The 13,312-nt window shown below is 37.9% G+C and overlaps 1 protein-coding gene across 1 annotated transcript in view; it reads left to right on the forward strand.

Moving 5' to 3' along the window:
• Nucleotides 1-13,312, forward strand: part of NRDC (nardilysin convertase) — a 30,224-nt gene that overhangs the window by 3,454 nt on the left and 13,458 nt on the right. The window contains exons 2-14 of the mRNA XM_085308038.1: nucleotides 1,933-2,251; nucleotides 2,453-2,534; nucleotides 3,852-4,005; nucleotides 5,802-5,875; nucleotides 7,289-7,384; nucleotides 8,477-8,599; nucleotides 9,763-9,820; nucleotides 10,813-10,886; nucleotides 11,086-11,155; nucleotides 11,568-11,645; nucleotides 12,040-12,160; nucleotides 12,251-12,309; nucleotides 12,913-12,967. Of these exons, the coding sequence (XP_085164164.1) occupies nucleotides 1,933-2,251; nucleotides 2,453-2,534; nucleotides 3,852-4,005; nucleotides 5,802-5,875; nucleotides 7,289-7,384; nucleotides 8,477-8,599; nucleotides 9,763-9,820; nucleotides 10,813-10,886; nucleotides 11,086-11,155; nucleotides 11,568-11,645; nucleotides 12,040-12,160; nucleotides 12,251-12,309; nucleotides 12,913-12,967 (1,363 nt within the window). The remainder of the gene's footprint in view (nucleotides 1-1,932; nucleotides 2,252-2,452; nucleotides 2,535-3,851; nucleotides 4,006-5,801; nucleotides 5,876-7,288; nucleotides 7,385-8,476; nucleotides 8,600-9,762; nucleotides 9,821-10,812; nucleotides 10,887-11,085; nucleotides 11,156-11,567; nucleotides 11,646-12,039; nucleotides 12,161-12,250; nucleotides 12,310-12,912; nucleotides 12,968-13,312) is intronic.

Genomic DNA, 13,312 nt, shown 5'->3' on the forward strand with positions numbered 1-13,312 from the left:
AATGCTATCTATTCCTCCATTGATGAATGGTCATAACTCAAACTTAACACAGCTATTAAACATCTGTTATTTAGTTTCTTTCATAGACTTGGTAGTTCAAGAAGTGTGATGTTCTCTGTATCACAGAGCTGCTTGATTCCCGTCACGATATGCTCTCTACCCCTCTTCTCCAAATACTTTCCCATGATATTTAGTTGGGAAAGAAATATCCTACGAAGCTTATTTCCAATCTGATCTGTGGTCTATATAGTCATAGTAATTGGCCTGCAGCTATGTGTGAAACAATGAAGCTTACACCAATTTCATATTTGGAATTGGAATATTGATAATAGTGCATACTTTTGTCGGTGGGAAGCACTGACACTTTGTAGTTATAATAATGAGTGAAATGATATGTGAGAAACTTGAGGAACCATGAGTTTGTAAAATATACAATGTGCCTTTTATTTGGATATTTATGATATGACTTTATCTGTAAAACTGCTTTAAAACTGTTGCTACCTAATCAAATGCGTGACCTCACTGCAGAGCTCTGATCTGATACAAACTTAACTGTACTCCCTCAGACTTCTTGGGATGGGACTGCGGGTTAGTTTTGTGCCACCAGGGTTCATGCTGGGTCAGACACCACCTGTCCCTATTGTACTACTATTTATGTTGGATTAAATATTTTCTTGAGTCAGTATTCCTTTCTTTTTGCAGCTGGTGTAATAGCCAGTGTAAGCTCCCAGGTGTCCTGTGGCTGCTGTGACAAAATGTGTCTGCTTCTGATCTGGCAAGAAATTTGTGTGAGATATGGTATCAAAATAGTGATACTTGCAATCTCTGCTCTGAAAGGTTGTATAATGGCACTGGACGGAGAGGGGTGTTTGTGTGTGTGTATATATATCTGTACATATATATTACTTTACGACAGCAACTCAACCATATATTCCATCAGGTATTTTATTAAGATTTCAGAGGAGATCTGTTCTAATACTTACCCAATTAAATTGACCCCCTTCCTGTGGAAAGCATTAATAAAATCAAATAAAAGAGAGTCTCTGGGGCTTACTTAAGGTAAAGATCAAGTTCCTAATTCTGCCACATAATACGTGTTTACGATAGCTTGCCACATGTAATAGGCTACCGTATGCTGCTCCTATTACTTCAGTAATATTCTCTGGAAATTTGGCTTGAGTATATAAAGTTTTCTCTAACCAGGTGCTAATAGCATAAATATTTCACAGAGAAGAATAAAAGCCCAAGTCAATACCCTAACCTTACAAGGGGAAGGACTTCCATTACTGTTCTGAATTGCTTCTTTTCTGTTCCTATGGCCGTCTGCACATCTTGAGGCCCGAATGTGTTATGAAAGGCTTGCTGTGGAAGTAGGTATTTGGCCCTATCTGCTTGTGAGAACCTGTCGTGATTACATGCTCCATGTCTGCTCTGAGAGCAAACAGCGTTCATTTACCCCTAAGTAGAACGTAAAGATTGTACTGGATTTCCACTCCCTCAGCTCTCCCTCTTGTGCCTTGTAATCCTGTGCCTGGAACTCGTTTGGAGGGGTGAGCTCTGCCTGTCTCTGACTATGTGACTTTAACGCGAGTTTGGCCTTTTTCATAGATTTAAAGCTTATGATAGCTGCAGGACACTGATTAATTAAATTGTAAAAGTGACGCATTGCTATACTAATAATGGATAGTAATTCCATAATAGCCAATGCTGTGCGAATGGAACAAAAAGAACTTCAGTTGGTTGGAAACAGATTTGTGTTTTTACTTTTCCACTATAAAGCTGCTCATGATTTTAGCTAATCTCAGGTTTGTATTAGGAAATCTCAGTTGAAGAGCATAGAACTATTATGAAAAATAGAGAAATTTCCACTTTTTTTTTGAAAATTCATATTTGGGAAATGATGGTAGTCATTGTAAATAATTATTCTTTCAGGTATATCAAGCTGCAAAATGGCTTATGTGCACTTTTAATTTCGGATTTGAATAACCTGGATGGTGCCCCATCTGCATTGTCTTCGGAGGAGGATGATGACGATGATGATGAATCTGAAGAGGAAAGCGATGAAGATGATGACTCTGGAGCAGAGATCGAAGATGGCAGAGAAGGTTATGATGAGGAGGACTATGATGAGGAGGATGAGTGTGAGGACAATGATGGAGATAATGAGGATTTCAATGATCCTGATGACAGTGAATTAGAAGAGCTAGCTGAAAAGGAAGAAACAAGAAAAAGAGGTTGTACAGAAAAGCAGGTATGTACTTAAAGTTATAGAGTGAAAATTATTATACAGAAAGCTTTCTTGTGCTCTGAAGCCTTGTGATTAGACATTCAGAGTGGCTCTTCTTTTTAGAATGTCTGTCTTGACTGATGTCTGATACTTCTGTCACTTTATTGGAGCAGTTCTTGAAGTATTCATTGAAGCAGCTTTTACTGAGTGTTATGTTTTCTGTAGTCTGCAGCTGCCCTGTGTGTTGCTGTTGGCAGCTTCTCCGATCCTGAAGACCTACCTGGATTAGCGCACTTCCTGGAACATAGTACGTATCTACCCCTATTTCATTTTCTCCAACTTCTGTGCAAGATGAGCGCTGCTAGCTTTGAGTTTCTGTAGCATTTTAGTATGATTTCCTATTTCAGCTACCCTGGAATTTATTTTGAATAGTTAGATAAGTTAGTGTTTTTATGTTAAGTTAGTCAGGAGCTCAGTATGAGAAGTGGTGTCACATAGCCTTTGGCAGGCTATGCATTGATATACGCTTTTCTGTTATCCAATAAACGTGGAGGGGGAGCTTGTTACCTTTGGTCTTGTAAAGTTGCAAGTCATATCTAGCCTGGAGCCATAGACCGCTTATCTGTGTAGTAAAGAATGTTGAATTAGTAATATGGACACAAAAGCCACATGAAGTTTCCAACTAGGCATCTATTCGTGACTTAAAGACTGATTATGCCTAGAAAAGGCGTTGCTATTTTAAGTCTGTTTGAGCATCTTATACTAATTATTGCACAGACTACACAATCTGTTGCTAGAAGATGCACTTTTTGTTCTGCCACTGTCTAATGTTGTCATGATCTATGAAATGTTTTGTGTTTAAAAATAACTTTATTTAAAAAAAATGTATTATAACCCAGGTCATTTAAAAAGGTCTGTTTGGTCGAGCAGTAAAATGTTGTTAACCATTTACTGAGGCCATAACTTATGTTTTTGCCAATGGAATCGTCGTTCGTCTAACCATGTCCTCAGGCTGCTTCTTAGCTTTGCTGATTCCAAACCTGAAACTGTTTCCTGGAATTTGGCATCTCATATATGCTCTTTTACCTCACGTTCGAAAGTGATATCCAAAATTAAAATTCAGTTTATTCTTGGATTTGGGACCTATCGAGTCAGTCCTGACAAGGAGAGTGTGTCAGTGCTTGGCTGGAGCTGCGGTGGTATGGTGAGCTGAGCCGCTCTGGGCAGCGAGCGTGCTTCTGCATGGATTCTCCACGTGGGGAAGGGTGGGAGGGTGTGTGAATGAGTGTGCAAGCGGAGGAGTGCCCCGTCTCCCGGGGACTCCAAGAGTCTTTTCAGGGATTCAGTGTTACTAGTGTTTCAGTGTTCAATGTTACTAGTACTTAGTGTTACTAGGACCCAGTGGTCTCTGTACTAACAAGGCTATAACTAGGAATGTTGTGTTAGCACAAGGATATGCACGGTTAAAAAAATCTTTGTATCGATAACTGTGTTTAGTGGATGAGTGGCGCGTGTGAACCGCACGACCGCTGTCAGTTGCGCTGTGCTGAATATGGGTTGTCATAGCTGCAGATAGGAATAACACGTTATATCATCTTCCTAATTTTGCCATTTTTTGTTCCAGTGGTTTTTATGGGCAGTTTGAAGTACCCAGATGAGAACGGGTTTGATGCGTTCCTTAAGAAGCATGGGGGCAGTGACAATGCTTCAACCGACTGTGAGCGGACAGTCTTCCAGTTTGATGTGCAGAGGAAATACTTTAAAGAAGCACTTGATAGGTAACTTCATATAAATGATGGTTGGCTTTTAATGAATGTTTGTATGTGTTTCCGGAGGTTGAGTGTAGCTGCTCAGTTCTTCATTTTGGGGTGATTAATGCCGTTGCTGAACTTCCATAGATCCTTGTACTACAACATAGCATGCTGAACATAAGGAAATACAATTTTTCTTTGGATATTTTACTGGGTTTTGAGTTAGTAGCTGTACAGCTGCTGTATGATTACGTAGAATCTATGTGTGAGGACCATATGTCTTAATGCACATAGCTTTTTGATTGCTTTACCACTCTTAAGGTGTTCTGTCATCAAAATTACTAGTTTATTCAATGTGACAACTGCTCAGAGGGGAAATGGCCCCAGAATCTTTAGTGACGCATCCCTTGACATAGCTATCTGGATAGAGGTGGGGGAGGGGGGTTGTTTCCTGTCTGAAGCTAGTTTATCAAGGAGAGGAAGCCTTGAATGTCATGTTACAATGTTTGCCTCAAAAGGATACATCTGGCAATGCAAGTTATTCAGCAAGGTATGGATCTCCTGCCAGGAAGTACTTTACTTACTCATTTGTGCCACAGGCTRTGTTAGGACAAAACCTGTACCTAGGCAACACATGTCTGATTAGTTTCTTTCTGTGAGAGGAAATTACTTGTTCATGGGGGCATGTCAGCTGAGTATGCCTGATGCTGTGCAGTGTCTCAGGAGGAGAGTTGACTCCACTGTGAATGTGCTTTCATTAAAATGCATTCCTCTGATGAAGCCAAAAACTGGTATGTGCACATTTTACCAAGTATTGCTTAAGTCTTCCGTATTGGGCCAAATTTGACTTTCATTTGCAGATTAGTCTAGCTTTTAGAAATTCAAAAGTACAGGAGAACCTAAAAATGTTATTGTGATTTGTCAGTAGAGCTCACTTAGTAGAAGGGAAACAGAAATTAGGAGTTTTATTAGATAACATCTCATACAAAGAAGTTTAATGAATGCTTATGATTTCTGCTATTCAAGCAATTTTGAAATTAAAGAAATTGAAAGATATCACATTTCAAATCAGTAAAATGGAACAGTCTTTAGCTTAATGGATCATGTAGCCGTAGAACTCAGTCAATAACGTATTCCTGTTAACCTTTTGCTTCAGTAAGTCCAGTGCAGCGTTAAAAATAATACAGATGAAATATAAAGATTATTGGACAACGTTACACAGAATGTGCAGTCACTGCTCCCTGTCCCTTTCTGTTGTTCTGKTCTACAAGGGTACAGGAGAAAACATGTATCTGGAAAACAACGTTCACATTTGTATTAGATAATAAAATCGTAATGGATATAAAAACTTATGTTTCAGGGCATAAATCAACTATTTGTTGCCTGGAGTTAGGAAGAAACTTTCCTTATGGTCATGTTGTTCATAATGAACAATTGAGGATTCTTGCATTTTTCCTCTGAAGCATCTGATACTGGCCACTCTTGGAGACAGGAACCAGACTAGATGGATCACTTGTCTGATCTGGTATGATCATTCTCAGGGTGTAAAGGCAGATAACCCTGCATCTTTTAGTATTAAATCCTACCATATCCAAACAATTCACTGCCACATTATGGAGCAGAGGGGCCTTGCCCTTTGGTTTTTGAAGCTATCACAGAAGTGGCATTACCTGCTTTAYGGCAATACAGTCCAGAATTACATAATTTGTAATAAGTCGAACAGTTTTATAAACAAAAAATAGTAGATGTTGGGTTTCTTTTGTTTGTTTTTGCCTTGCTTAATAGACACTGAAGACAAGCATACAAATTTTTCTCTTTCATAGGTGGGCACAATTCTTTATTCACCCACTAATGATCAGGGATGCAATAGATCGAGAAGTCGAGGCTGTAGACAGTGGTAAGAGTTTCTTTTATCTGTTTATCTATCTTAAAGAAATGATACCTATATGACAACATTGTTTGTTAGCTCCGCTTCTGATCCCTTCTGTCATAGTTCATTCAGCTTGACAAAGGGATTRAACTCCTAGATTTCTGTTTAAATTTCATGTATATTGGCGGCTGTTTAGGGGAGAGGCACTGAATGTAGTGCCATCACTGAGAGAATTTACCATCTCTTTTCTCTAATCGGAAGTTAATTATTTTAGGTTGTTTGGCAGCAACCAGTAAGACAATTAAAGGGTCATACGGATACTTTTTGGCCAACAACATGCCTGTAGCTCCAGTCTAGCCCCCAGCGGTTTCTCCAGCTCTCTGTAGAGGTAATACAGAGAGTAGGGGTGATTGTACTTTTATCTCCTAATCCTTACACCTGTAATAACTATGGATTCACGTGATTCTGATTCACAGAAGGAAATTGAACCTGGCTTAGAATTGAGTGTTGATTTATTGTACGATATATAATGAATACCGAAAAGAGTGAATTTTAAAGATGGTCTGGAGATAAAACTGCTATTGGCAGATATAACAGGTTCAAATATGTATTCCAAGTTTTACTTTTTCATCCTTTTTCCACTGAAAAGAAAAAGCAGGCAATTGGATCTTTGAATTTAAAGAAATGCTAATACAAACAGAGAGTTTTCTTGTAATTTCAGCTATGGTTTCTTTAGCTRTGTAAACTAACCTTCGCTTCTAGCTTCATTATGCTGTTCCACTCCTTCTGTTGTATTGACACCCAGTAAACTGCATCAGCTTGCTGAACTGGCTGCAGTTTGACCCAGCCAAAAGAATTAGTTTTCAGCTCTGCTCTGCATGATTCTTACTACCAGCAAAGACAGGAACAGGAACTTGCAGTTGCAGAGGGTGAATTCTTGCTTTTTGATGGATGCCAGTATTCAGATCTGTGTCAACTGACTGTGAAACTGGAMTATTGGAAATTCTCTTGCTCTGCTTTCAATTTCCAATTTTGTTATTTTGTTGTTAGTTGTATTATATGAAGAGAGAAGCAGATTTGTAGTTGTTCTCTGKCCCTTCCTGCAGAGCCTGACTCTGTAGAAAATTGATGGCCTTATATTCCTATTGAACTTAACAGAATTTTAGTGTGTTCAGACAGGACRGATTTGGGCTTTACATGCTTCCTCYACTTACCCTTTGCTTTGTTTCTCAGCAATGAGCTAAGGTTTTTCACTTCTCTTGACTTTTTWTCTTAATTATTACTAGCAAGTCGTGTTTCTTACACTTCATCATCCATGAAAACAAAAATATTGCAGGCTGTGTCTATGTGGTGTGTCTCCTTTTCAAAGTGATTTTGTTTTGCATGGGAACCTGACCTCAAATTTTGATGCATGACATTGCAAATTCTTTAATTTAACAGAGTATCAGCTAGCAAGACCCTCTGATGCAAACAGAAAGGAGATGCTATTTGGGAGTCTTGCCAGGCCTGGACATCCTATGAAGAAATTTTTTTGGGGTAAGTTCTTCATTAATGCTATAAAAATATAAAAATGACTACTTAATGCCTCTTTAGTTAGAGCATCTTTTATCACAGCAAACACTAGGCTTGCTCAAATGCACGAGAACACTTTTTCATTTAACAGTGTAGCACTTGGGAATAAAAGCAGCTGCCTTCATTTAAGATGCTTTTCATTCTAGTACTACTTTTTGCTGATGTTAAATCTAGATTGCCTTAGGCTTATAATCATTGTAATTTTTTGTAAGTGTAAAGGTAGTGTTCTCTGAGTCATCTCTGTCTTGCTYAAGCTTGTTTTTTCTATTAAAATACCCTAGAAAGATAAAATATTTCTGGATTTGAATCTAAGGAAACTTCTCAAAATAAATATTTAATTGTTGAGGTTGCAGAAGTGGACCTTCACAGCCACCTGAATGGAGTAGAATGGAAATTTGWCCTTCCTATCCTGGATGATACATTCCAGAGTCTTAGTTCCCTCATGCTTATGATGCTGCTAGAAATAAATTGCCATGTATGATAGGTAATAGAGATGACCACTTTGAAATGTAGATAATTTTTATGAAGTCCTGTAGTGGCACATAGTAAACATCRTATTTTTCTTCCTCCTTTAAATGCTTTTTACTCCCCTGTTTTGAAATTTGCATGGGTGGAACAACAGCTGGCAACATACACAGAGCTGTGTAGTACATAGTATGGGTGATCTGATATGTAGAAGTACTTTGTCCTCTCTTGTTGTAGAAATATCAACTGCCCTTATTATAGGAACTAGAAATTGGAAGAAGTTAAATTTAAGTTAACATTCCTTTAATTCCAAATTTCTAACGATTATATTTGATGTACTTACTACAGAAATCCTAGCTCCTGTTACTATATGGGATGTGGGCATGCATTCAGCTTTGCCGACATTTGGCACTAAAATTTGCTGTTCTTTCCTCCATTCCACATACATGCGTACATGAGACCTCTTTTTGTACAAGGAATCCAGGCATAGACTATGTGACAGCAGAGGAAAAGAAGTGCCAGGTTGCCAGGTGTATCTGGCCTTGACATAGCCAGTATCCAGATAACTAACCACTTTTTTTACKTTTACAGGTAATGCAGATACACTCAAACATGAGCCTAAAATKAACAATATTGATACCTACACCAGACTGAGGGACTTCTGGCAGCGTCATTACTCTGCTCACTACATGACTTTAGTTGTTCAGTCTAAAGGTAACACCAGCTGTTCCTTAAAAAGAAGTTCTTTGCTGTCTTTGGAGTAGTAGTTTTGGCTCTAGCTTAGCTGTAGCCCAAGAYATTTCGGTGGATTGTCCTGTCCTGCAGGAGGTGTTTATATATAGATTTTAGCCTGGCTTCCTGATGAAAGGAGTCTTATGCAGTTGTGCTGTGTTACTGTCATCCTGCCACTTCTTGAGAAACTTTTAACTGAAACCGATGAATGGGTTGCAGAGTAGCATGGAGGGTGAAGTCTCAAAGGTATACTTTTAAACAGACACTCATAGGGACATAGAATCATAGCACTTAAATGACTTAATACTGCTGCTTTTTCTGCAGTCAACAGTGAACCTCGACAGAAAATGATGGAGAGACTGAGACTGGGTGTCCCAGTTGTCTTGCTCTTTTGTATAGGTCTTTTCAAGAGAGACTTTAAAATAAAACTCTGTGGAAAACAGTGGCTCTAAGACTGTTTCCCCGTAGACTGAAAAGTGCTGTGTAAATGGCCTTGGGTTTCATTGAGGCAAAGCACTTCAAACCTATGGTTAGTTTCTTCTGAGACTAATTTCTAAGCAATTTGTATATTTTTAAGCATGTACTTGAGAGCTRTGGTGAAAATAAATAGCTGAGTAAATTCAGGTTTGGTTTGTGCTTTTTGAATTCACTTTTTGAATACAGAATTCTTGTTTGTACACAATTCTCCGATTGGTCTTTTTTAAAAAGTAAACTAGTTCTTGAAACATTTCCTTTAGAAAAGAGAGTGGATGGATGGAGTTCTTAGCACTGCAGGATTGTGCTTAGGTGCACAAACTGCTGTATATGCACTAGATTTGAAGTGATGGAATCTAGCATGTAGTGATGATTTTGCAAATTCCTAAGTTGGTAATTCTTTCTCACAGTCATACCAGATGGTACCAAGCTTTAAATCCCAATTGTCTCAGCCCTGAGATACTAGAAGTATATTCAAAACCAGGGGTATAACTAAAGATATAATCTAGTGAATTTTAAGAACTAGTTCAAACGAGCTTTGAACCAGTTTGCCAATGTTAAAATATGCTGACTTGTAGCCTCTTTAAAGTAACTTGACTGGTGAGGTAAGGTAAATAATCTTAATTTTTAATGAAATTAATTTCTAACTTTCTTTTTTCTCTCCTTGTTAGAAACACTGGATACATTGGAAAAGTGGGTGACAGAAATCTTCTCTGAAATCCCAAATAAGTAAGATTCTTGTGATGCACAATGATGTTACRAACTGTAGAATTCCCTGGGTACAGTGCTCAAAATGATAGGTTTTAAAAAAATCCTCTAGCAGAGGTGTTATTTAATATTTGTTTATCCTCATCCAGAAAAAAAAGTACAACTTGGAAAGTTAAAAACTGTCTTTAATTGCTTCAGAAAGACTTGTGCATAGCAATTATTTAGCCTGTAARCTGTATGATGCTAACTTGCAGTAGCGTTTTTTTAATCTGTGCTGATGCCTTAATGTTATGATAGAACCATTCAAACATAGAGGATCATTTTACATTTTTTGTATTTATTTTGTGACAAAAATACTTACCAGTAAAATTYCTGTTCAAGATACCACTTTGATTTATTTAAGTTTCATCTTTAGAGTGCCAACTGATTAGGACTTGATCTTTTTTTTTTAATAATTCAATCCAATGTGCTGTCTGAAGTGGGATTTCTGCAAAAAACTTCCCTTACTTAGAAAAAGCATTTTATTTCTCCTTTCATTTTCTRCTTTTGCAAGATACTTATTTCTGTRGTGGGAATGCACTTGTGAAGGTCTAATGCCACACAGAGCCAYATTTGTTTTTCCCCACTGCTGTCCTCCTCCTGTTCCTGCTTCTTGACAAGGCAGTCCCGTGACCTAGGGCCGGCTCCAGAAGCTTGTTGCTGTGTTTGGTTACAGAAGCAAGCCTTGGGTTGCCACTGCCTTGGACAGAAGGAGAGGGAGGAGTTGCTGACCTAAATCTGGGGTAATTACCAGTAAGCTCTGTTGTGTGGGCAGAGCACAAGTGAATGCCAGGTTCCCTTCCAGTTTGGGCTGGGCGGATCCTGGGCTGCACCCTTCGTTAAGAGGYGTTTTCTGGTTGCCTGGGGCACCGCCTCTGTCACGTCAGCCCCATGGATGCTAACCTTCCTGGGATTATCTCAGCACAGCCTTGAACCCTTGCCACTAACATCCACACTTTAATTTTCTTTTCAAGTGGTTTACCCAAACCAAGCTTTGGCCATCTGACTCAGCCTTTTGACACACCAGAATTTCACAAGCTTTACAGAGGTGAGTRAAGCAGATTTGTCTGAATGTTCTGAATACATAGGTTTAGATATCCTCTGTGTTTTACAGGGATATAGATATTTTGTAGAATTAGTTCTAAGTGTTTCTGAATAATTTTTTTCACTTCTCTTTCTGTGTTATATTAAATCTCTTATCTACTCCTAATCATGTATTTACATTCATTAAATTTCTTTCTATTWAGTTATTCCAATCAGGAAAGTTCATTCATTGAGTATCACCTGGGCACTTCCTCCACAAGAGCAGTATTACAGGTAAGGTGGAGATGCGTTTTCCTTGTGCAATGTTTATGTTGAGAATATGTTTAGTGACTTTCACAACAAACCGAAGAATCTTACTTATTGGTGTTACAGTTGACTTTCATTCAGTATGGGGAATGTATTTAAAATGAATTAAGTTTATGCGGATACAGTTCTTGCATAAATTCAGTGGATTGGCACACAACCTATTTAATGTCATTCGTCACTGACTCATGTTAGTTGTCATATTTTGAACTCCCACATCTCTAACTTGTTATCTTGTTACTCCAGCAAGTGGAATACTTCTCGTGAAGAAACAGCGTATAGTATAGTCATTTGTGTAGTGATTTGAGTTCTTCCTTGTGACAAATATTATCTCTTGGCATTTCACTCCTTTTTTTATTATTATTATTTTATTTCTTTTTAGAGTGAAGCCACTTCATTATATTTCCTGGTTGGTGGGACATGAAGGCAAAGGCAGTGTTCTTTCTTTTCTTAGGAAAAAGTATGTATTTTTCCAGGCATAATAGTTAATTGATTTACTATGATTAAACTGAAAGTGAACTGTATTTTTTCCAAGATAAATACTAATCAGGCCAGATCTAACTTTTTATATCAGCATTTTGTATAGTCCCAAGTAAGAAATAAGTGGYTTCTGATCTGCATTTGGTCCATGGACCACTGGCATCTGTGACTGATTTTTAAGCGTTCTACTGAAGACAGCTTAGCTTTTTGACTCTTTGTCTTAAATTCTGTATCCTAGAGTTCACATCCTAGCTGAAAAACTTTGTGTAAACTATAAACASATTGGAAACTGTAGAAGTAAAACTGTAATATGCTAATTGCAATTAAACTTAAGTAAAGCTGAAATGGGCAACACRTGTTTAACTCTTCCATAGATTTTGGGCTCTTGCATTATATGGAGGAAATGGTGAGACAGGGTTTGAACAGAATTCTACTTACTCCATCTTCAGCATTTCTGTGACTTTGACTGATGAAGGTTACAAACACTTTTATGAGGTATGGCTTACTGCAACTTGGGTTTTTTTTTTCTTTTTTTACTGTTTTCCTAACCTCTGGAAAAGTTAATCAATTCCTTTCTGTCTGCAGGTTGCCCATGTTGTATTTCAGTATCTGAAGATGTTGCARAAAAGAGGGCCAGATAAAAGGTAAGAATTTCACATCACATCAGCTACTGCTGAGAGTTTCCTCTCCATTAGCCTTTTATTTGTAGTGTGTRTACCTTTTGGTGGGAAAGACGTAACTATTTAACTTTGTAAGTTATTTAAACTATATAAGTTTAAAAAACAGTTTGTGAAATGTTTATTCTTACTTCCTGGMGCTTTTAGATTGATTTATTGTGACCTGAATCTTATTTTTATTAAGCTAAAGTAGTGTAAATGTAAGGTGTAAAAAGTAAAGTTGCATTGATTTAAATAAATAATAACCGATAGTGAGGTACAGCTGTTGAGACAGGTCTCTGGAAGTCAGGAATGTGGTGTTCTGGTGTTAGCCTTTATGTTAATTTGATACCAGATTTTGACAATTTGTGTTTGTGTCTGTCCCTCTTTGGAAAGTAGGTACTGGATGCCAAAGATGGAAGGAGTTGTATGTGTGTAAGACTGATATCTAGGTTTTGTACCTGAAAGAGTTGCTGTAGAGAAACTCAATCTTGAKGCCTTTCCTGAAAGGTTGCTTTTTTTCAATTTCTTAATAAATGTGGTGGGGTAATGGAGGAARTCCACTTTTATCCTTTCCCACCTCCTTTATAGAATATGGGAAGAAATYCAGAAGATTGAAGCTAATGAATTTCACTACCAGGAACAGGTATGCATCCACTGTTTTCTGTTGGTGTATAAAGAAATCTTAATTCTTTCCAGATGCTCTAAGTCTTTTCAGAGACTTGAAGACCTGCCACTCTGCTGTGAGCATCAGGATCATAGAAATGCTGGGGGGGGAGGGTTGTGTTTTGTTTTAATCCTTGCATCTGTAATTGCCTTCAAAATGGCAGATCAGGACTATGGARTATCTTCAGTGACCTTCACATACTAGCAGAAAGTGGTATTTGCAAGTGATGCAGTCAGCAAGGACTGCTACCAACACCCTTGAATAATATATAATAGACCAGCAGATTTTTTGATAGGAAGAAGTTTATAACCAGTTACAGGTGCA

This window comes from Rhea americana, unplaced genomic scaffold, assembly GCF_003343005.1.
Source record: "Rhea americana isolate MKP2758 unplaced genomic scaffold, rheAme1 scaffold_27, whole genome shotgun sequence".
Taxonomy (NCBI): Eukaryota; Metazoa; Chordata; class Aves; order Rheiformes; family Rheidae; genus Rhea; species Rhea americana.